This window comes from Convolutriloba macropyga, chromosome 5 (assembly GCF_964194025.1).
Source record: "Convolutriloba macropyga chromosome 5, txConMacr16.3, whole genome shotgun sequence".
Classification (NCBI taxonomy): domain Eukaryota; kingdom Metazoa; phylum Xenacoelomorpha; order Acoela; family Convolutidae; genus Convolutriloba; species Convolutriloba macropyga.
This window is the reverse complement of record NC_134472.1, coordinates 70,872,554-70,898,319: the sequence shown is the minus strand read 5'-3', so window position 1 is coordinate 70,898,319 and position 25,766 is coordinate 70,872,554. Positions and strand designations below refer to the sequence as shown.

Sequence of the window (25,766 nt, the reverse complement as noted above, 5' to 3'; positions counted from 1 at the left end):
AATTTGATTCTTTAGCAACTTTAGTCTTTTTTGCTAAATTTTGCTAGATCTTAAAACCTTGCGAGTTTTAAGTTAGTTGAGCCTACTTAACGAGAAGCTGGCAACATTACTAATACTGGTTGAAGGCTTACAAACTTCACGAGATTGAACATAGATTATCATTAAGGATTTTCTTAACTTCAATCAACAAAATTAAAGTTACAGTCCTTTATTACGTCCGAGCTACTAATTATTTCTGCGAGGTTGTTAGTCAATCGAACCCTGTGAAAAACCAAGCCGGCGTAAAACTCGAGAACCAGGCTGTGATATATCGGTTCTGCTGGGACTTTGGAGCAGCTGCAACATTTGGCACGCCGACCCGGACATCAACAACAACGCGATCAGCAACGAATCTTCGATTCATTGTGTTGGACCAGAACAAAATCTCTACGATGGCCAGCAAAAGTCCCAGTAGACAATTGAAAACAATTGATTAGAAGACGGGTGGTCAACTCAAGACGTTAGAGAAGGAGGAAGCTGACCTATTCAAATTCTCCAGACGCCTCACCGAGCAAGAAGCCTACTTGACACAAAACAAAACAATGACAGCCAACAGTGCATATCAAGTCTTCCTCGAGACGTACGACAAGTTAGCCGCCAACAAAAAACAGCAAAGATCACTATTAAAACAAAAGTATTCAGAAGCGTTCGTTCGACAATGACACCAAGCGTATGTTAGAAGAAAAGAGCAAAGATTTGAGATAGGTAGTTGACGAAATACCATTTCTCCGAGACAATGAGAGGTTTTGCACAGAATTCGTCGATTATTGTGAAGACACATTTCGAGCATACAAAACAGTGAAAGCTGCTCACTAAATTGAGAGTGAACTATCAAGTTTGGAGCAGAAGTTAAAAACTGAAAACTTAAGGGACTCCAAAAAGACATTGTGTAATCAGGTGGAACGGTTAGTCGAAAAACTAGATGAAATCTACGCAGAATCAATTCAAACGATAAAGCAAGAATATCGCTCCCGAGAACTTGTGGATTTCAGCAATTTTAGGAGTCACTATCGAGACCTGATCGAGCAGTACGGGCAGAGCAAGGATTGTGGAAACCAAACATCATTAGTGTCATCCTTATCGGCTGGTGATAAAGACCCAAACGAGACCATAATTGATACAGGAAATGGAGCAGCAGAGAACACTGAAGAGAACATCGAGGTCTCTTTAAGGCATTCTGCTACACAAGGAAGCAGAAAAAAAACCCAGTATCGCCAACTCGCGATCATCGAGAAGACGACAGATTGAAGAAATGGAGCTAGAAAACCTAAGAGCTAAGAAAGAGACAGAGCAACAACTGCAAGAGCGGCAAATATAGTTAGAACAGAAGCGTGAAGAAATCAAACTACGTCGACGAAAGGAACCACAAGAACAGGAATTACGTCTGAAGTTACAACAACAAGAAGACGAGCTACGTTTGCGACAACATGAACGAGAGCTCGAAAACGAAAGAAATAAAGCTGAAGACGACGAAGAGCAAAGGCGCATGGAAATTGAACTGACAAAAGGAAGTTCAAGAGTATCTGGCTCACAGGTAGACGACTTAGAAAGTGTTGGATCAAGACGCAATCTTGAAAGAACTGCAGGCTGGGCAAACTGAGTGGCCCAACATTCTGTCCCTAGTCGACCACTATCTCCCAATGTTGTGATCGAACCTCCTGAGAATGTCACACAGGACAGGGGTGACAAACGTTTCAGCTCCTACCCGAATACTACACCGTTGTTCCAACCAGGTGCAGGACTTTTCTCAGCACAACTGCAAGATTCGAGTATTCTCAAGAAACCAGAAATCCCTAAATCAATTACGGTGACAGAACCACATACGTTTTTGCCCAAGACGACCTTCCAGCAACAAGGACCGTCAGCGTTCCAAAACAGGCAGACAAGCCAGAGTCCCAAGCACAATTCTCGCAGCAGATCGATGGAAAGCCAAAAGCAATCAACAGTGAGCCAAGCTATCCCACAAGTAATTTACCAACCGAGTGGTGACCCAAGAGGATTGCGAGAAATCGGAACAAAGCTAACGGAATTCTCAAGAGACCCATTGGAGTGGCCCGAATGGGCAGATCTTTTAGATGTCATTGTGCATCAAAAGCGGCGGAGCGATACTGAGAAGATGCAGTATCTGATGATTAGCTTCACTGGTCGGGCGAAAGCTGCAATTTCTGGACTGGGTTTCAACTCAAAGTCATACTATCAAGCCTGCAACATTCTCTGCAAAAATTTCGGCAGACCGAGAGTCATTGCTGAATCTCAACTCAAGAAGACATACACACATACTCCAGTTAGACACGATGATTCCAGTAGCATTTTTCGATTTTCAAACATAGTCACATACAGAGTTAACGTTTTGACTCGATTCGGATTTCAGCATGATTTGGAGTTGGGGAGAGTTTTGAGTTCAGCAACCAGTAAACTTTCCTCTCAGTTTAAAGAGCAGTGGGTACGACATCTACAGGATCATCGACCACTAGCAGCAATCTCGATTGTTTTCAAAGAATGGTTAGAATCAACTGCTTCCATACTTGAAGACTTGTTAGCCCAAACAAACCCTAAGCTTCAAAACGGTGAGAAACAGCAAACTAATACTTTTGCATCCAATGTTGATGATTCTATGTACGTTCAAAATAGACAGCACGCAATCTGGAGTTGCCAGAAATTCAAATCAAGGAAGCTGAATGAACGACGAGAACATGTGCAGAAGTTCAGACTGTGTTTCATTTTCCTGAGACGTGGTCATCGTTCAAACAAAGGATTGCAAAAACAGAACTTGCAGCGTGCTCAAATGTGAACGACAACAAAATTTTGCGCAACAAACTTTAGCACACTGACTTCTCAAAGAAGGAGGCTACAACAAGTGCCTCAGATGCTACGACAGCAGTAGCAACAATGATCGCACAAGTAGGAATCCCTGTAGTGCGTGTAAAACTGATGATTGGAAACCACAGCCTGAGCGTGCTGGCAATGTGTAATACGAGATCCTCAATCTCATTCGTGGACAGGTCAATTGTATCTACACTGCAGCTGCAAGGCCGAAAAGCATCTTTGTGAGTAGCAGGAATCCAAGAATCACAAGATGTCAAGACGGAAATAGTGTCGATAGTGGTTTCAACGCACAAGAAGTCTCAACCATTGACAACAGTGCAATTCTATGTTCTCGAGAAACTGAAGTTGGGTGACCAGACTTCCAAATCAGACTTCCATCTGAAGAACTTGCCAAATAAGAGCTACAATCTAAACGAAGTTCAAGAAATTCTTGCACCAGACTGCTACAACATCCATCACCCATTAGAATTCAAGAAGTCAAACGACAAAACTGCACCATGGGCAGTGAAATCGTAAATAGAATGGGCCTTACGTGGTCTGCTACCAGCGAAACAGGCAGCAGCTCTTGCCACAACAGCAAAATCCATTGCAGATGATAAAGTAGCCAACCAGTTGAGTAAGTACTGGGATATCGAGTTCTATGTCTCAAACTGTGATGTCACCGGACTTTCAAAAGACGAGCAACGAGCGATCAAGACATTGGAGCAAACAACTCGATTCACAGGTGAAAGATACGAAGTTGGACTTCTATGGCGAGAAGAGGAAGTGAAGTTACCAAATAACTTCTACTCTGCTCTGGGGCAACCCATGCCCTTAGACTGACGCCTAGAGAAAGATGATATATTGCGAAAACGTTCCCAGGAAACCATTGACACTGACGTCAAAGCTGGTTATGTCTGCAAAGTCCAACAAGTTGAACTGAACGAAACCAGAGACAAGCTTCAATGGTAGTTGCCACATCATCCTGTCATCAACCCTCACAAACTCAAGAAACTTAGAAGAGTTTGCAACACACCAGAAAATCAGAGAGATCCTCAGCAAAGGTGGATTCAATTTGACAAAATGGATAACGACTGACGAAGAAGTCAAGTCACAAATCCCAGACAGATCAACGAAAGTTGTAAAAACGTTCAAGGCTGAGCCACACTCATCCTCAATACTTGGACTGAACTGGAATATAGACACAGATGGTCTCATAGTCTGTCGTGGAAATGAGCAAGAAGTTCCAGAAAAAGTAACTCAGAGATTTGTCCTATCTTTTGTCTCAGCAATGTTCGACCCAATTGGGATATGCTCACCCTTCACGGTAAAATTGCGGTTTCTACTCAAAAGCATTTGGGCAACAATGGGACAAGCATAGGACAAAGACTTGTCAGCAGAACACCTAAACTATTCAGTGATTGGTGCTCTGAGTTGAGAGAAATAAGGATGATGTCGATGAATCGACTTTGTTTTGAAAATGGTTGTACAAATTTGAGACTACACATTTCCACAGACGCTTCAGAACAAGCGATGTGCATCGTGGCATATCTGCAGGACGAAGCAACGTTGAAATTCACCTACGTAATAGGAAAATGCCGTGTAGCACCTATCAGACACACGACGATTCCGAAGTTAGAACTTCAAGCCACAGTCTACGGAGTTCGTCTCAGGAGGCAGATTTTGAGGGAACATGATGTCAGTATTAACAAAATTTATCACTGGACCGATTCATCAACACTCTTACAGTAGTTACAGTCAGCTCAAAAGAAACAGCAAGTGTTTGTTGCCAACAGGGCAGCAGAAAAACTGGAAAACTCTTCCATGAATCAATGGAGACATTTCAAAGGCATCGAAAACCCAGCAGATATTGGCTCAAAAGTGATGTCCATCGAAGGTCTCAAGGAGTTCAGGTGGTTAAACGGGCCGGCATGGCTCCAGACAGATGAATAAAAGTGGCGAAAGCTGTGGTGCCAAGTGAACGAAGCTGAAGCTGAGCAAGTTACTAGTAGTGTAGCCACAGAAACTGAACTAGACCAACTAATTGACTGGAGACGATACAGTACCGTCAACAGAATTAGAAACTTCATTGCCTACTAAATGAGGTTTACGGTCAAGCAGAGAGGACCCCTCAAAGCAGACGAAATCCATAAAGCAGCACAAATACTGTTTTGATTTGTTCAAACCGAAAGCTTCCCGAATGTTTCAATGTCGATAGCAAGGAGTAAAGAAATCTCCAAACTATTGAACATCACCAAACTGTCACCCTTCATAGAGTAAGGTGGAACAATTAGAGTGAAAGGCCGACTGAAGCATTCAAACCTTGATTACAATGCAAAACAACCCAATATTGTTAACCGCGAAACATCCAGTCGTACAAATTCTGTTAGAGAAAGCACATCGTGACAACCTACATGATGGCACAGAATATGTGAGAAATATGCTTTAACAAAAGCACTGGATCATCAGAATAAGAAATGCATTAAGGAAAATCAAGTCGAGATGTATCAAATGCAGACACAAAAACGCCAACTCGATTCACCCTCCGATGGTGGATCTACCTCGAGAACGACTTGATGAACATGTGTTCCCATTCACTCATACCGGTGTTGACTACATCGAAACCCTTAAAGTGAAGTTCCTGCGACGTAACTTGAAAAAGTGGTGCTACCTCTTTACTTGCCTGACAACGACAGCAGTACACATCGAAGTCGCACAATCATTGGACACCGAGTCATGCCTAGCTGCTCTGACAAGATTTATTGCAGTACGTGGCTAACCAAGTACCACCATCGGCGACCACGGAACAAATTTTGTTGGAGCAACCAACTTGCTGAAGGCATTCATGAACGAGTGGTACAAAGCTAAGATAGAAAGTGACTTAGCACAGAAAAAGATTGTTTGGAAATTCAATCCTCCCGGAGCTCCTCACTTTGGTGGAATCAGGGAAAGACTTGTTCAAAAATGCAAGAAGGTCATGATTGCAATCTTGGACAACCGAAGCCTCACCGACGAGACACTCAGCACCACAATGTGTCTTGTGGAACAAACACTCAACGCAAGACCGCTGACAGCAGTAAGTGACGACCCTGAAGATTTGACAGCACTCACGCCAAATCAGTTCTTGCTAGGACGAGAGAAGGCGAGTGCACCATTCATGCCATCCAGTGAACCTGAGAAAATCTTTCAAAGCGGCTGAAGCATGTGCCGACATGATCTGGAAAAGATGGACTCGCGAATACCTTCCACAAAGGAACCAAAGACCGAAGTGGTCAAAAGAACATGTGCGAAACCTGAAAGAAGGTGAGTTAGTGTGGCTAGTAGATGACTCTGTGAAACGATTTGAGTACAAACTTGGACAAATCATTGAGATCTTCACTGAAAACGACGGTGTTCTGAGATCAGCGAGAGTTAAAATGGCACTTGGAGAACTGAACCGGCCAGTCGTAAAGTTAGAGCCAGTATCTTACGATGGTGTTTCCGAGATCTAAAACAGGGCTGGCGATGTTAGCGCCACTTCAAATCAGCTACAAAAGTCATCAGACAGCAAGAATTAACCTTTGAAACTGAAAAAACTTAGAATTAATTAAAACTCAAAAATGGTGAAAACTGAAAATTTTTACAAGTTGCGACCGAAATTTTGTACACTCCCCCGATTTTTGGAAGGAAAACCTGAGAAACACGAAGTCATGGCACACGGTTTTTGCTACCTCTAAGCTACTCACGGAGCCAACGAACGTTATAGCATTAGACCCACAAGTGTGGCTATTAGCACTTATATAGTGCAAAATTGGCATTTTTCAATATTTTGTCATTTATTGTTAAATTTCTTAAGTTGTTTATTTTATGATACTTTAGGTGATCTTTAAAGGTCAAATATCGTATATTTGAGGCATTTAGAGTTACGTAACAACCATCAGTGCTTATGTCAACAAAAGTAGATAATGCAGTAATTTGACATTTACTATGTAAACAATGACCTAAATCATTTTCTTGATTAACCAATCAGAAACAAGTAACAATGATGTTATAAATGATAAATATTTCCTTATTTAATATTACCGAATTGTTTGATTAGTAAAACCGAATTGTATTTAAAGCCATTAGAAACTAGAAACTGTTATACAGAGCAGTTGGCTCTCAAATTGACTAAAATTTGATTCTTTAACAACTTTAGTCTTTGTTGATAAGTTTTGCTAGATCTTAAGATTTTGCCAGTTTTAAGTTAATTGAGCTTAATTAACGAGAAATTAGCAAAATTACTAACACTGGTTGAAGCCTTACAAACTTTAGGGCGAGATTGAACATAGATTATCACTAAGGATTTTCTTAACTTCAATCAACAAAATAAAAGTTACAGTCCTTTAATACGTACGAGCGACTAATTATTTCTGCGATTTTGTTAGTCAATCGAACCCTGTGAAGAACCAGGCCGGCGTAAAACTCAAGAACCAGGCTGTGATATATCGGTTCCGCTGAGATTATTGAGCAGCCGCAACAGAAAACAATTGGAAAAAATCTGCTTTTTTCTGATAGGTACAGCTCAACAGTCTTCCTATGAAATTAGCACCATTCTGTAATCTTAAATTGTTGCGGCAGACCTAAAAAAATCTCTTGTTCTAAAACACTAGTAACTGTGGGCTAAACTATGGCTCCCCTTTTAAGTTTGTTTTTGAGAAACAAATTTCTCAAAAGTAGACAAATTTCTTTAATTTAAATTGTTGAAAAAAGAAGAATGCCAGTTTTTCATGGAACTGACACTTTGACGCTGGCTGATTATGTTTGTCGAGAACGCTAAAAAAGAAAATAATTATTATCTACCAATTTAAATTTGATTATATTTCCTCTCAAACAACAATTAACAACTTATGCCCTTTCCCCGTAATTTTTTGTTGTTATTGATTCTTTTTTTGCCTCGGGTTCACCAAGTACGAAGTTATCTAATTCCATAAATGAATCCAATGTTATCTAAAATATAAATGAATGTCCTTAAGTGTTTCAGTTGACAGCCAATGTAAGTCGTGGCCTAAAGATTTTGTTATTAGTTTGATGTTGACTAACCTTAATTATGACTGTTGATGATGACTACTGTTGATTACTAAGACCTTGTTTATGACTGGCAGTTTCCAAAAACTTTTAGTATAACTTTGAATTATTTGGGTTCTTCAGGACTTGAGTTATATTTATATTCAATGCGTTTTCTCACTTTCAACTTACTTGATCTTAACAAATTGCAATTTTTTTGTTTTTGTTGTTTTACTTCATTCTCGCTCAGCCTTTTGTACAGCAAACTCGTTTCATAAAGCTATCTGATCACGTTAAAATCAAATGCTTTACTGATTCAGTTTAGAGTTGGCAATTTCTAAGGCGAATTTTGACATTGATCGTTCTCTGTAAAACTTTAACAGCTTTTGATAATTGACTGTGTCCGCTGTTTTTATGGTTCTTTCACTTAATTAGTGTCAGCAACAAAAGTTGTAATCAGTCATTTTAGCTAAAATAAATTGAAATTCCGTTTTTGCCATTTTTGCTTCTTTGTTGCCTTTTAGAAGTTTAGTGGTTGTTTTAAAACTAGTCGCTTCAGAAGCCCAATTGTTTCACTCTTTGTTTAACTTACTTTGTCGCAATAAAAAGCAGTTCTTGGTTTTAAAAATCCGAAATGAGCCCAATCAGTCTTCAAAAAGGGCAACAAAATAGACCACTGAGGTTTTTCAGGGGGTTGTTACTTAAACGTTGTTTTAGTTAGTCATGTTTACTAGGTCTAATGACAGTATCTTTTAGCAATAGTTCGTTTATCTTTTCAAATAGAAGCAAAAGTGTGTCTAATTTTAAAAAATATATAATTGAAATAACACCTATTTTGGATAATTCTAGAAGAATATCTGTCTATTTGTTTAGTCCTGTCCTCTTTATAATCCTTCGGTCCCATTGGTGTTGTGAGGTTTAATTGCAGATGATCTTGAGCAGCTCTCCTGGCTTGTTTCTCTTTAGACTTAAAACAATTTTTTCGTCGATATTAACTCCGTTTTTTGAAACCGTTTTATACAAGGAAACAAAACGACAAAATAATTATTGTAAAAGACTGTGAAATAAATGTCATCAAGTTTTGACAATGAAAGCAGAAATAGGATAACACTAACAATTCTGTTTTTGAAAAACGGTTCCTTTAACTTATAATTTACTGCCCCAAAAAATTATTTTGTTCATTTTGAATTTTTTTCATTCTTAGATTCCATAAAATTGTTCACTATGTTTGGAATTCACCCGTTTTGGGCATTGTATGAAGAGAAATGCAATGTATGTGTTTGTTGAGAAAACCTACAAACGACGTTTCAAACAGTGAATGTAGATAAATTTTCTCAAATCGACCATCTAGTTTATCGAATAGTAACCATTTTCCTGGTTTTTTCTTCACCCATACGTCTTACTTAATACCCCTCATAAAAACAATATGGGTTTTTGATAGGTTAGAAACTCCCTGTCCGAAAAAAATAACTGAAATTACACCTAATTTTTGGTTACTCTAGAAGAATCAGTTTCATTTTATTCTCTTTTCCTTTGTTCAGCCCCTTCGTGGTAATTAGAATCGATCGTAGCTAAATTTGAACAGATTTCCTGGCTAAATTCTTCTTAGAGTAAAAAAATTTTCGACATGTGCTCTTTTTTTTAAAACCGTTTTGCATATGGAAACAAAAATTGTTTGTTTTGAAATGAATATCGAAGTTTGATTTTCAAAGGAGAAATTAGTTAACATCAATATCTCTGTTATGACATAGTGTTTATTGCGTTAATTTGCGGGCTCATAAACTCATACGTTTGGAAAAATTTTCAAAAGTTTTAAATAATCAAGTGTTACCTAAAACTTCTTCCCATTTAAGAATCCATGCGCTTTGGGCATTTTTCTTGTTTGAGAAAACCAAGGACGAACATAGTTCAAACGGTCATTAAGAATTTAGATATTTTTTTTCAAATTGACTCTCTGATTTATTAAATAATAACTACTTTTTGTGTTTTTTTAACCACTTAAACGTTTTCAATCTCATCCAGCATAAAAACTATCTGGATATTTGATAGGATACAAAACTTCCTGTCTGAAGCAGAGCGGATGCAAAACTTCTTTGTTATGTTTGTTACAAGAAACTCTTAGTTCAATCAGACAAAGCTGATAAATTCAAACAAATCAGTTGACCTCTCTTTTTTTAACACAGCAAAATAACACTGCTTACGTCAATACTCTTTGACCTGAAAAATTATATGGAATACTTGGTTCTCTAAGCAATTTGTACTAACTGTAGCTTATTGTTAGCAGTACTCTATCATAAAAGATGAAAAAAAGCTTAATTAAAAAGAATATATTGACCTGAGCGAACCTGACACCTACCAGATTTATGCTATGCTTCCGAAAAACAATTGAAGAAGAAAATATTATTGAAAGCACGGTTAGCAAATTTATATCCCTAATGGAAGATGGTCTGTTCAATGGCAACCAACAGGAGGGTATGAACCAGGCTAGGCAAACCAGACAACTTTCCGATATGGCCACTCAAACTGATGTCTACGAACCGGTAAGAGACTCTCCAAAAAAGCTTTGACCAACGAATACCAGAATCTTGTAATTGGCAGCACTATAATCGGAAAGCTGAAATGGATGGATCAATTTCAAAAGATTACGCTATACATGCATACATTGGTTCTACGACAATGAATAAATCGAGATTATCAGGCAATACGGGGAAAATGATTCAACACGGCACTAACAACATCTTGAATCATGGAAATCTGCCGTGGAAAGTTTTGAGGAGCTCAAAAACTGGTCAGTCTATTCCTTGAACAGTTCGAACTTGAAGTATATGCGATCTGTGAAATTCCACTCTTGAAAGACATGGAGCAAAACAAAGACAAAGACAGTAAAATTTATTAAACCACTAAACTTTTTCATGCATTCTATTTTGATCAGCCATTGCGCATTATCTTGTCTCAATGCGAACATTAAAGCCACTGCCACTAAAGTTTCTGAAGGGTAGAGTTCAGATGTGAGCTAAAAACATTTGTTCTTTAATAGGGCGCATCTCAATTTTCAACATTCCGTTCCTCTTTTAAAAAACCTTCCATTATCTCATCTATTAATAACATCCAGTTACAGTATTTGTCCACAAGGTCTTTATCAAAACAACAATCTCATCACAAAACACCCAAAAGTACGCCAACAAACTGGCCGTTGCTTCAATCCCGTCCCAGCTTCTTCCTGTTGTAACTAAATTCATTTCATAAACCAGGCCTTAAAAACTCGTAATCGCAGACCTCAAAATAGTTTTGGCAATAACCACCATCAGCAACCTGATCAATCGAATTTTCGATTTACTAGTGCTGCTCAAAGTTTTATGATTATTTCTAAATGTAAGTAGTATTATATGCAATGTAAATGTTTCGAGTTGTTCATTTCCAAACATAATGATAAGAAATAGTAAATATAATTGCCAAGTCTAGCAAACAAAAATTCTTACTTAATACTTACATTATACCGCTAGTGGTCTTAAATTTCCCAGCGTCAATAATCCTGTATTCCTACTTATAATCATTTTATGCAGTCTATATTTCATAATAGTGACAATTTCATCTTATGGCGCTATTGAAAGCAATCTGGGACCAATTAAAACGAATTCATCAATGATTAAACTTTTTGGATTTTCAAAAGATGGTTTAAAGTTTTCCAATTAAACAGCCAAAGCCTTGTAAACAAAAGAATACAATTGAAACCTTTGATAAACAATATTAGAGAAAACTGTATTAATAATGTTTCACAGAAACTCGTTTGACAGACTCTGACAACGGAACTTTTTCAATCCCGAAAAGGAAACCTTCTGCTGCTTTAGATACGATAGAAAAATGACAGTGAAAAAAAAAGGTGAGAAAAGGAGGAGGAGATTTGATAAAAAAGTTATTACCGAAAAAAGGTACGATTTTAATTTGTTTTCATTAGATTTTGAAAGCTTATGGAAAAGCTTGAGAAAACATCAGAAACAAAAACTAATTTTAAATATAACCTACTCACCCAACAAACAATTGAATTTTCCTATTCTCGAACAATTAGCTATTAAAATTGATAAGGTAATAACCGAGAACGAAAAACTCGTTCTGATTGGTTATAATAAAAAAATTATCTAAAAGATAATGAAAAAGAAAACTTAGAAACAATCTTAATTCAGTATGATCTAAACCTTCAAACATAAAAGTACCAACCTGCATCAACTAGTCCTCGTATGGTCACAGTTTGATAGATTATGCAATTGCTTAAATTTCTGTTTCAGAGAAAATGTTTGTTTGTGATATTCCCAATATGTGTGACCATTTCTAGAAATTAAGTTTTTTTGAATTTTAATTTGAACACCAGAAAAAAAACCATTTATCAATTTGTTCTACAACGAATACAGTTATAACATTGCAGATTTTTGAAAAACCTTGAGTCAACAGATTGGCGCGGCTTCTATCAAATTTCCCATCCGAATCTTTTATTGGATAGTTTTTACGCACACATTTGTAATAGCTCTTCAACTTCATACTCCCTTCAAGAAGTTTCATTCTTAATAACCAGAAAGCCCTTTCGCTATATAAGAAATGAGAATTGAAGCAGACTAAGCAGAAGAGAACAAAAAAACATATATTTAAATGATAAAACTTAGGAACAATTTTTAAACTCAAGAACTTGAAAAGTCAGTTGTACAATAATAATTTTAGGAGATTTCATAAAAACCTTATTGGTGCTGCTAAAAACGACAGAACAGAAAAAATTATTTGTTTGTTATTGAAATTCATAATTCCAACAAAGTAAAGCCAAACATATAATGTATAAGAAACGTTTTCAATGAGTTTGTTCCCGAACCCAGGAAAATTGCAAATCTGCTTAATTACAGATTTTTCGATCTTGGCAAATACACTTGTCAAAATACAAAATTCCCTCAATTTTCAATAATAACCCATAATAATTTAATTTTCGGTTCATTTGTCTTAAAGATCACAAAGATGCAAATTAAATATTTGGGTAAAACGAGCCACTGGAAACGTCATCATTTCCTTCATGGGCCATTAGGTTCTTCTGTCGTGTCGTTGTGCCATATGATCAACGTTTGATAAACATTTGCATCAGGTGTTGCAATTTTGCAAAACAACTTCAAAAAGCGCATATAATCCCAATTTTTAACACTGGTGACCCTGAAGAACCTAACAAATACCGTCCGATGTCAAGCACACCGTGCCTCGCTAAAGTTATAGAAATTGTTTAGCGAGATCAAATCAAGAATTACCTGAACAAAAATAATTTTTCAGTTAAAATCAAAATACATTTTGAAAGAAACGATTCACCATAGACGCAATAATGAAAATTACTGAAATCATTAGGGAAAAAACAAATGAAAACAACTTTGTTTCAGCAGTGTTGATAGGTCTCTCAAAGGCTTTCAATTCAGTAAACCGGACAAAACTCATAACTGAACTGGTTAGACTAGGTTTGGAGACCGCATAAATCCAGCTAACCAAAAATTATTTATTCGAGCGAATCTGAGCGGTAGTGTTACGGAACATTACATCTGATGAACTGAGAATTGATAGGGGAGTGTCTCAGGGTACGGTGCGGGGTCCACTCATTTTAAAATTTTATATCTATGATATTTATATTTTCAAAGATAACAATACACAACTCAGACAATATGCAGATGATACGTTATTTTTGACGTCTGATTAAAATCTAGAAGAAAGTAGATCAAAACTAGCTACCAGCGCCAATAATCTTGTCAAATATTGCAAAGAAATTGAAATAAAAACAAACTAAAAAAATGAGTTCACTGAATATAGCAAAAATGTCTGAAAACATCAGAATGAAACTTTGATAGTTAACAACTCTCATATTATTGAAAAAGCCGAGGTAAAATACTTAGGTGTACGAATTGAAAATCAATTGAGACTTCAAACTGAGGTTAAATTTTTACTTGGGAAGATGGTTCAAGGTATTAAAACGATTCACTGAATTACATTTTGGGAAGAAACAAGCCACTGGTACCGTCATCAATTCCTTCATGGGCCATTAAGGACTCTTGTCCTAGCGTTGTGCCACATATCCAACGTTTGATAAACAACTGCATCCGGTTTTCCTATTCCCAAAAAAAACTTGAAAAAGTGCATATAATACCACTTTTTAGAATTGATGATCCTTAAGAACCAAACAATTACCGTCCGATGTCAATCACATCGTTCCTCTCCAAAATCATAGAAATTTTTTTGCGGGAACAAATCAATGGTTACCTGAACAAAAACAAACTTTTCAGTAAAAATCAATACAGTTTTGGAAAGAAACGATCTACCATAGACGCCATAAGGTATATTACTGAATTAATTAGGAAAGAAACAGATCAACACATTTTTTCAGCAGTATTGATAGATCTCTAAGGCTGTTGATTCAATAAACCATTCAATACTCAAAACAACCGCTTAGACTAGGTTTTGAGACCTCTGCAATGCAATTAATTAAAACTTTTTTATTCGAGCGAATGCAAGCGGTAGATTTAAAGAATATTGCATATGATGAACTTAGAATTGACAGGGGAGTTCCTCGAGGTACGGTGCTCTGTCCACTCATTTTCAATATTTATATAATTGATATGTATACTTACGCTGATAGCAGTACACAACTCTGGCAATATGCAGGTGATACGTTAATTCTGCAAACTGATGAAATTCTAGAATAAATCGAGTACAGTGTTTTCGCGATTAGTTTGTTTTTAGAAAAAAATTCTTTTCTCTGGAAAATTGAACAAAAACTTCTACCCTCTTTTGATAATACACTCGGTAAACCACTCCCTACATGGAAAATTTTAGAATCCAATAGAACAAAATAGACTTTTCCGAAACGATAGCTTTAAAAAAATAAGTTGCGACATTGGTTTGTTCGTTCTGCAATAAAAAAGGTGGAATGACCTCACGCATTTCATAAACCGAAACGCAAATGAGAAAAATTTCAAATCTCTCTAGTCAATTTTCAATTGGAAAAAATTAAAGCAAATCCAGAATATTATTCATTAGGTACTAATTCGCCCTTGTTTGATTTTAAGTTCAAGATCGTTGGATTTGCTGGGCTTACTTCTTTACTCCTTCATTATGTTAGATGACGTGTTTTTTGCTTGACATGATAAATTCAAAAGAATTATTTTGTAAGAAACTGATGTCAAGTAATACGTAAAATACATTTCCGAGTCGATACTTAAAGCTACTATTTATGTACCCTCGGAATTCAAGTGTTTTTTAGAGCAACAAAAGCAGCAAAATTTTCCAAAGTGAATGAAACTTGTTCAATATCTAATACACTGAGCGCCAGGCGTTTCTATTTAAATGCATTCCATTCAAGTTTTTTATTGAACAGTTGATATATAAATTTAATAAAATTTTATTCCATATTTCTTAGAACGTAATTTCAATTGGTGAAAGTGCGTTTCGAAATTAATATTTCTACCAAAAGCATCAGCGGTTCAGCATTTATATGACCTAAATAAAACCTTGTCTTCTTGTAGCGGCCCCGTATGATTTAAAATCTCTTAATTTATTCACGCAGCCCAAGTAGTCAAAAATAGCTGTCATAAATAAAAACTGCAATCTGCGGCTCATTATTTTGATAAAGATATCTCTGATTGCAGCTATATGGCTCTATAATAACTAGAAAGGCGCCAAATTCATAATCAGATATAGTTTATAATGTCTGTGATATTACTTTCATACAGTTTTTCGATGGACCAAATAAACACCACAACAAAATGTGGATAGATGCGAAGTCTAGATCATAGCTGATTTTGGTCTGCTGTTTGCTTGTTTTATGAGAAAAAGTGCTCTGGATAGATATTTTCATTCATGGGATTGAACTAGAATTCAGCCTGGGATACTTATATAAAATAGTATAGGAAACAGTTGCCTGGGTTTCCGCTGGGGATTGAGTAACCTCCCGGAGGTAGACTGGCAGATCTGCTCATGGTAGCTCTGGTCTCCCTCGGACCCAGCCTGTTCATGTTCATGCTTCTCGTGAACAATCTCCTGTAAAAACATTACCTCATTCCATTTATAGATATCTCAAAAATATTGTCTTTTCATACAAGTTTTGGGCACGGACCGACGGTTCACACTCCGTTTGTATTAGGTTCTATTTGGAACTATATACTCAAATGGTTTTTTTTTGTTCACTCAATTTTGGCCGATCGATATATTCATCGTAGAGAAATGTGAGTGGTATCATTGAAAAGCTGTTCCAGCGTAGAATTCAAAACTAAAAAGATTTTTTTGAATTTCGTTTTTTTTTTCGAGGAGTTATCGACAATTGAAGTTTTGTGTGAACACGGGATATTTGGCATGATCTTGTTCATTTCTAGTGTAATTTTTCTTCAAATTAAGATACTGTCTAAAAAAATTATATTTCAAATTAACATTTCATGCCACAAACTGAACCAATTGTGTGTTCCTAATAGACTGAAGGCGATAAAAAAGACTAGTTCTTGTCTCATAGGGAAGTTCACTATCAAACAAAATCGAATTCTGTTTGACAGCTCTTTTTTAGAAAACTTATCATTTTTTTAAAGTCACCTAGAGACTAGTCACTTTTCATATCTAGGTTACGTTAAAGACAAACTTTATTTACAGTCAAATGAAGCCCAATGAAGAAAAAAATTTGGTTTCAAGGAACTGCTCATGTTTTTTTGGCTTCGACACTGAGTTTTCGTAATTTTAAATGAAAATTTGATTTTCTTTTTGAGGATTAACTATTTTTTGAAGTCCTATGGAAAGAAATCATTGACTAAAGGTGCCATATGTTCCATAATGAGCATTAAGTGAACATATCTAGTGCTTTGAGTGGACAGCTATTGGCTGTTAAGACTTTAAGAATAATTTTTCGAAAAAAACTTTGGAAAAATAACCAACCACAAACTTATTTTCGTGAACCGTAAGTCAGTCTCAGTAATGACAGGACCCTCCGCCTTCCTACTGCAACCAAATTTCTTCTGTTGAGCGGTTTTATCTCCTTATTTTTGGGATATATGACTTCAATGACTCAAGATCTCAATTTTTTAAAAAAATTCTTGTGGTTATTTTTGTATTATTGGTTACTTTTGAACTCATACCACATTATCCAAATATTGATAGCTCCCAATAGCTTAGAAAATGAGTTCAGTTGATCACTGATAAAGTTTTCAGAGAAAAGCTTATGGTTTAAATGGCTTTGGCACTTTCTTCACGCATTTTTCTACTGAATTTTTGGTTTTTGCATGTATTTGTTGTTGTTTTCATAGTCATAAGACTTATTGTGATATCTCATTGATACCGTATGCATGAAAAACATCTTCGTTCTACAATCGTGTCATGACTGAGCGTAAATATTGACTTCTGTTGAAAGCTATTGAACTTAATGTCTGTTAAGTCCTTAGAAACAAGTAAACTGTGAACCGTAAGAGATTCGCAGTAATGATTAGAGCCCCACACTTTTTTCTACTGCAACCAAAATTGTTCTGGTTACGTTTTCTTTTATAGCTCTTAGTTTTATGACTTCCATGCAACATGAGTTCAAAAAAGAATTTAAATTTTTGGATATTTTTGTATTTTTGGTTCCTGTTGAAATCTTAGCACATTATCCTATTTTTGATAGCTCCCATTGGTTGTGAGAAGGCGTTCAATTGAGCTTAGACAAAATTTTCAGATAAGGGTTATGTTTTAAATCGACACTTTCTTCTCGCACTTTTCCAATGAATTTTTGTTTTCTGTTTTTGTTTTTGTTTTCATGGTCATAAGTTTTATTGTGATATCTTAACGATAACCCATGCATGACAAACGTCCTTATCCTTCTATCAAGTCATAACTGAGCATATCTATTGACTTCTGTTATAAGCTATTTAATTTATTGACTTTAAAAACTTCAAAATTAATTTTTCGAAAAAAATTTTTGAAGATTAACCAATCTTAAATTTATCGTCGTGAACTGTACGAACGTCTCAGTAATAAACGGAACTTTTTTCTACTTCAACACAAATTTCTATTTTGCGACTTTATCTTCAAACTATTGGTTTGATGAGTTGAATGCACGAGTTTTCTTAAATTTTTTGGATAGTTGGAAAAATTTTGGATATGTTTTTGGCTCTTCTGAAATCTCTGCACATTATCCTAATATTGTTAGTTCCCATTGGCTTAGATAAAACGTTAAATGGATCAAAGCTTAAGTTTTTTTAAAAAAATTAATGGTTTAAATGGTTTCGACACTTTCTTTTCGTACTTCTCTACTGAATTTTTGGTTTTTGCCTGTATTTGTTGTTGTTTTCATAGTCAATAACCTTTTGTAATGTCTTTTAGTATCAATGACTGGTCAATGAGAACCATTTTTTCTGTCTTATTGTGGTTTAACTTTTAAGCTCCCATGGAGCCCTTTTATTAACGTTGAATGCAATTGAATTTAATGGCGTTGATAGTACGGGTTTTCTCAGAAGTTTCGTGGTTTTATTGTATTTGCTCATATTTGTTGATTTAAGAATCTCATGTTGTAAAAAATGAAATAATAATAGAAAAGTATTTACCATAAAGTTATTTTTAATGCCTTGACGCTTTTCTTGCTCACTTGTTTTTGAATTTGCGGTTTTTGCCTATTTTTATTAATCTTTAGGTTGGTGCAAAATTCTGACCAGTCTCAGAAGCTAGTAATTCAGGATTCAAGGATTGATGTTACTCGAGGCAGCCATATTATAGCGAATAGTCTTAAAGTTTATGATATCATACATTTTCAATGATTTTTTTTTACTTTTCAGTTTTTGTTGTTCTTTTCGTCAACTTGTAACTTATTTTCATCATTGAGAGGTGCCATACAATTCCTTGTATTCTAAAAAGAAACATTTTTACTGAAATTATGACGTAACTGATGTTTTGTTTGTTGTATAGCATGCGTTTTTATAAAAATTATGAGGGTGGTGTTTTTTGTATCTTCTTCTCGTCCTTTAGCACATTCGCGTAATGACAGATCCCAATGATTTTCAAATGTGGCCGAAATGAACTTATTTAATCTTTCAGTATAATTTTAGTTGTTTTAGTTTGATTCAAAATAGAAGGAAGAATAAATGGTATTCAGATAATAGCTAATGATAATATAATGCCTTCAATAGATTGTGTTTTCGCAAACTGTTTAATTTTTCGAGTTTTTCTGTTTCTGTAGTCAGTTTGCATGGCTTAGTCTAACAAACGACAGGTCTTATTAGTTTCATAATGAATGTTTATTATATTTATTAAGATTGATTTCATTAAAAGCTAAGTATTTTTAAGATTTTTGAAATTTTTCGGTTTAAAAAATGTTGATTGATTTTTGAATTTCGCCTCATTGTATCTTCACTTTGTCGACCTGTTACCTAGTCTCATTAGGGAAAACTTCCATCTGTTTCATAGTTAGGAAAAAAGTAGGTTTGTGTAGTTAAGTTTTCAAACTAGGTATGTTCAAATTTAGATATTTAGTTTTTGCCGCGAAGTTTTTGTTTTTGCTTATGTTGTTGTTTTTTTTCGTAGTTCTTTCATTGACAAATCTCGTCAGCGCTGGAATGAGGCATGGCATTATTTAATTCAATAAGTAGTTAGGTTGATAAACAATTTTTTAAACTCAAACATCTATTTTTGTTATCTCTTCACTTGGTTGACAATTAAGTCAAAAGTGTAAATAAGCTCGGGTCGGAACATCATTTGCGAACGCACATTAACGAGCATCCTTGTTAAATTCTACTGGCGAAAACTTCGCATGAGTTGAGTCCAATCCCGGACCTTCCTCAAAGTCTGTATCTGCAATGAGCATGTCTGAAAATAAATTTTACAAGCCTGCTGGTTCTTTGCCAACAATTGCTGGTTCCAGTTTTCTGTAAATTTTCCGCTTGGACAATTTTCCGCTTATTGGCGTTTTCTAGACGTTCGACTTGAAGTTATTCAATTGTTTTTCAGATTGGATTTCATTCCTAAGAGACTTCATCTTTTGGTTGGTGAAATGTGAACACGATGCCCTTTAGTCGCTCTCGTTAGATTGAAGTCAGCTAATTAAACTTTGGGTCTTTACCACTATAGATCTCCCCCCCCCCCCCGTTTTAACGGTCACATAACAAACAGTCCCAATCATGATAAATATACGATAATACGATAATGTGGGGGGGTATAATTTCATGGAGGAGGGGCTATAATTTTACGGGAGAGGGGGGCTAAAATGGGCTAAAATGGGCTAAAATGGGCTAAAATGGGCTAAAATGGGCTAAAATGGGCTTTGAACCCCTTGTGTCTCTAAGTTGCACCCTTGTCTCTAATCTTTATTAAATTGATGATTTTTGTTAGGCTGAGAGAGAACAACTTAATGTAAATTGTGCATAAGATAATCTTGACATAGCTTGACAAGAAGCTCTACTTGTTCAACATATGCAGGGCTACAGAAATGAAGCCTTGAGGAACAAGAAAGAACCCGAGAACGGGTTATAAGAGATCCAGGATCTATTCTGTTTCCCCCGTGATTTTTACGCCCCCAGTTACAAATTATATGTTGTTATATAGCTCATTTCTATTAATGGGGGGCTATATTTTCGTGGGGGGGGGGGGGGGGGGGGGGTATAATGAGAAGACTCGAAATAAGATCCAGAATGGCACGTTGGAAAGGGGATACGTGTACGTGGAGTCCATAAAATAATTATAGTCTCTAAGTCTCTAAGTGTAGGTGTGTGTGTGTGTGTGTGTGGGGGGGGGGGGGGGGTAGAAAATGAGTGTTTACCTTTAAAATGATAAACCATTCAATTTTCTCACTTCCGCAGAATGGATGACAGGTTGATAATATTCCAATGACACCTTTATAACTGAGTGAGCGTTTATTCTGTGGGTTGTTCCATCGTTCAGATTTCAGCGGAAGGAAACGTCCCTGGACGATCAATATTTGCGAAGCCTCTGCTTGGTTCTTTAGGAGTACTCGACAAATGGTTTGCTATTGCACAACTCTTTCCCATTGTACGGTCACCAAATTCACCCACCCCTCGCCCAATTTTAGTAACCACTTAGGAAACGCTAAGACCTTTTCGGAGAGGAGGTCTCTTCCCATTATAGTCACCTTCAACGAAAGTAAGGGGTGTGCTTGCAATTATAGCCCCCCCATCTTAGTAGCTATATAACGTTGACATGCAGAGGTATATAACGTTGACATGCAGAGCTATATAACGTTGACATCTTAGTAGCTATATAACGTTGACATAACGCTATAAATATACCCCCCTCCTCTCCTCATGGTGGGATACAGATATACCCCCCCCCCCCCCCGTCATTGTGTGCTATAATCCCCATCAGGGGAGCAAATGGGAAGACCCATTATGGTGTACGTAATTACCGTAATGGGGGTATACAAAGATATGATCACGAAGATGGGGGAGTGGGGGAGCAATGGAGTATAGATTACAAATGACAGGGGTGTTCTCTTTATGAAAAGACCCAGAGATTGTCCTCCTCGAGTTTGTTTGGTTGGGGGGGGGGGGGGGGGGGTTGGCATCATGGGAAAAGGTTAACTGTGCTTGGGTGTGTTGAAGATTGACAACAGCTGTAGTGGTGGTGTTACTCCACAGTCAATAACAATAATTAGGATATTGTCAGAAATAATGACTCGCTCTAAAAAGGCACGTTCTAACATGAGACAATTAACCGAACTAAAAGTAACTCTCTCAATGTCAAATTTAAAATAAGAATTTCTAAGATGATTTGCTGAGTTCTGCAAGTTTATACAACTACAACAAATAGCACTTTATAAAGAAGAACTATTTGTTGCATAAAACTCGGAAAACCTACTTCAATAACACGGTAAAAATCTGGGGGTAAATATGCAGATTGAAATTATTGAAGCTGCATATTTATACCCTCCAAACTTTACTTTATTATTACTATTATTGTACCCTCGGGGGAGGGGCAGAAATACGACCAACTTTTGACTTAAATACAACCCTCTCCTTTGTTGTCTGTCATCCAAACGTGTATTAGGGGTCCCTGCGTGGAATAGGGGGCGTAAAATTCATATGCTCGTGCAGCGAGACAAAGAGATTCGTTTTCAAAACAAATTATTATTGGGATCCTTTCCGTTTCGACCCACTTTTTTCTAATTTGCCTGAAATATAACCTAAAACTGCTATCAGACGTTTGAATCATGACCTTTCGTTGCCTATCATAACCTATTTCGGTTACTAAAGGAAAAATTAGCTGTTACAATTGAACGAGTCGGTTAATGCAGGCAAGTTTTTGTCTCTACGTGGTATGGTTTTTGACAATAAAAAATTATAAATCCATTGAGGCTACGTCTTCTTCAAGAACTAATTTTGCAATAAAAATTGCATTAAAATTTATATATTAATCATCCGCGCTTTTCGTCTAAATGAGGCCCCCAGTATCAGATACTGTGTCTTCAGAGAGAGTTTCATGGCTTCTATAATTTAAACAATGTGTTTTCCTAAATTGGAAAGAATTTCTTGTGTTTTGCCGCCCGCATTTGTTCATTTCTGCGGTCTCATGACTTAGTATCAATAAATAAAGGTCCACTTGGCTTGACTAAATGGTATACTTGAAACTATATAATGCATTCAGTTGACACCTATCATCTCTTTGGTATTCAAAAATACTTATTTTAAGAAAATGCCTGTTTACTTTTGAGTCTCGCTTTTTATTTTGAACATCTGTCAACCTGTTGCTTAGTCTTAGAGAAGACAAACCATATCCTATTCTTAGAGCGTGCAATTAAAGTGTTTCTAGAAGCTACTCTTTTCCATTGTTGTCATAATTGCTTCAATACCTCAGGTAATTTATTCAGTGGAAACCCCAAAAAAATTTTGGACATTTACCAATTTTGCAATCATTTGCTACCTTGTCCCATCATCGTATTGATAAAATTTGATGAAAATATGCATGTGTATAAAAAGAACTTTAGTTAGTAAATAGAGTATGATATGATATTAACGGCTACAAAACAGTTTTCTCGCAAACTCTTTTTTTCCCAGAGCTATCACTCGTTTTGGATAATGGCGGGTCCCAGTAGCTTCTTCTGAAAACATTAACAACAAATTTAATAATTTCAGTTGATTGCTAATGGCATTATTTGGTCGCCCTTTTGAACTCTGCCCCTTTCTGTTTTTCTTTCTGATACATTATATTTTAGTTCTTATAATGACGTCTCCCATCCAATTTCGGCAGCGCAAAAAAAATTTCTCTTTTTTATGTTGCAGCTGATTGTTTCTTCTGGCTGTGTGGTTTCAAAAACAATTCAAAAAAACTTTGATACTGGTCATTGCATGTGGTCATCTTTGTTGTTTTGTTCGCATAGTCCACCTGGAACGAGTTCTCATTGATGTTCAAAAAAAAATCCATTAAACGTTTTATATCTGTGCATTTGATTACTTATGGTTTGAAGGCCTCAACAAGGTGTTTTTATAATGTAGTTTGAGGAAATTTGATCTTACGCGTTCTTAATTTGTTTTCTAAACCAATTTTCTTCTCCACCAATATAATGTAAATTTGACCTCCTATGAGTTTATAGTTTTTATTGATTTCCTTTAATTGAAAAAATTGGATTTTACGATTTTTGATTATACACGGTTTAAAAAAAGATTTAGGATTTTTATTTTCGTCATTTTTTTAAAAACTCATTTCTGACAATTTGCAACAAATCATATAATATAAACAGAGCCGGCATCTGCATTCTGAAGAAAAATTTTATGTTATTACTAGTTTCTGTTTATTAAGCGTGCTTTGGCTCCATTAATTTGAGTTTTTATAAAAAATTTTGTAATTTCATTAATTAGTATTTTTTTTAAAAAAAAATGAACAATTTTGTGTTTCGTGTCATACCACAAATTTAATTGCGGTTTCCACTTGCTTTGACGATGAGAGCAGTTAATCATACTTAATGGCTGTAATGAATGGCACACGGTTTCATTGGCTTCGACAGCACAGCAGTTTCCCCCAAAGTTTAACTGAATACCTGCTACTGAGATGTATCTGTCACTCTCTATTGCAGTGTTATGACAATGTCTGGATAAGGAGAGATCTCAATGGTTCCCTTTATGGTCGTATAGAAAAGCCTAACCAGTTTTTCCAGTTAAGAGCTAATGGTTTTTTGCTCTGAAACTATTCTCTACAATAAAAACCGTATTTTAAACTTTTCTTTTTTTGCGTTTTTTGTCTAGTTGTTACCTAGTCTCAAAAAAACCAGGCCGACATCTTTTCGAGAAGATTAAAAGTTTTTAAGTTTTTGCCGATGCCGTTTAATGTTAATTGATATCATTTTGTTTTCCGTCTGATGTTAACGGTTGGAATTTCGACTTTTATCAGCGTTTGAAAAAAAACATTGAATTTCGGTCGCAATTAATAGGTAATTTTGTTCCATAGTTTTGTTGCTCAACTTGCATTCTATTCTCATCAATGGCAAGTATCATTGGTTCTCCGTGGTTTCGTTGTTTATATCTTTTTCTCGCCGCTAACGAATGCTCCCAACGGCTCCAATGGAGTTATATAAGACTCTATCAATTATTTTTAGTTGACAGCTGATGATAGACTTTGCCTCTTTTCATTCTTGTTCATTTTGACTTAGTACAATGTACTATTACGGAAAGGTCACATCTGCTTTGAGTTAGAGAATAATCTGATTTTAGCTTAGGTTTTTACTGATGTATTTTGAATTTGTTGGTAATTTTTTAAGTAGATTTTTACGAGAGGTTATTCGGCAGTAAATAAATCTTTCATCGGTTAGCACTCATTAAAGATTAAATCAAACAAATCACTCATTAAACAATTATTTTTGTATAGTATGTGTTTTTTTTTTAAAAAAAATTTGTTTTTCTTTCTCAGTTGGTAGCAAATTACGTCAAAAAATATGAGTGAACGCACATTACCGAGCCTCCTTGTTTGTTGAAAAGACCGGATAATTAATAACTGCCCCAAATATATGATTTCTGAAAATCAAACAAGCTAATAATGAGAATTGACGTGTACCTAGTACTGCGCCATGAACTGAATGATTCTAAAAATACCGGTTTAGAAATCAAGAAATCAGAAATAGCGCTTTGAATTCAATATGCACTCCGTAGACAAGAAAATTAGCCCAAACAGAGTAGTCAAATTGATTTTTCGAAAGAGGCTGTTTTCCCTTTTTTGGTATAATTAAATAATTAAACTTCAAGCCCTCCATATAAAAATAATTCAATATTTTTGACAAATTAAAGCAATTGAAAAACTACTGCGAAAAACCTAAAAAGTAGTACCCAATTAAACAGTTTCAAGTAAGCGAGCTCAAACGTGCTGGAAATTCTCCTTTTAGTACTCATTGTTATGATTGTTTGATTATAAAGTGTTTCATTTCTTGTTTTTTCCTCGAAAATTTTAATCCGGAAGCAACACTAATTTACGAAATCAAAATGGATTTTGAGCAGCACTCTTAAATTCAATTACAAAAAAAGTGATATAACTAAAAGATATAGCTGATCTACTAAAAACTTCACCGAAAAACAACTAAGTTTATTCCTGGGCCAATGTTGTACTATTGACGCGAAATTACCCTTTAAATTCATTGTAAACAGGAAGCACCAGTAAAAGGTTTAGTTTTCGATGTTTTCATTTACCAGAGCCGGTTGCCCTAAAATTATTCTTCTATTAAAAACTATATGCGGTTTTGAGAAGTCTATAATAGATTGTTTTTTTTTACAAAAAAAGAGCTTACAACAAAGCGCAGAAAAAAATTTCACTTGATTTTTTTTTCAATTTCACGTAATATGTTTTTCTCTTAACATTGTAGATCTATAAAATTGAACTCAAACAAAAATGAATCGGAACATTTCTGCCTTTATGTGAACCTGGACGTGCTTTTTCAAAAACAAACCTTA

At 35.8% G+C, this 25,766-nt stretch overlaps 2 protein-coding genes across 3 annotated transcripts in view; one reads left to right on the top strand and one right to left on the bottom strand.

Moving 5' to 3' along the window:
* Nucleotides 1–21,607, bottom strand: part of LOC142339609 (uncharacterized) — a 49,483-nt gene extending 27,876 nt beyond the window's left edge. Inside the window, exons 1-3 of one of the 2 annotated variants that reach the window (XM_075389769.1) lie at nt 21,418–21,607; nt 20,639–20,856; nt 15,797–15,915 (exon numbers count right to left, since the gene is read on the bottom strand). In XM_075389769.1, the coding sequence (XP_075245884.1) occupies nt 15,797–15,896 (100 nt within the window). In that variant the 5' untranslated portion in view covers nt 15,897–15,915; nt 20,639–20,856; nt 21,418–21,607. The remainder of the gene's footprint in view (nt 1–15,796; nt 15,916–20,638; nt 20,857–21,417) is intronic. The other variant, XM_075389768.1, reaches the window with a different exon arrangement.
* The window catches only part of LOC142339608 (cyclin-L1-like), a 174,721-nt gene that overhangs the window by 20,558 nt on the left and 128,397 nt on the right, over nt 1–25,766 (top strand). The gene's annotated exons all lie outside the window — the stretch shown is intronic.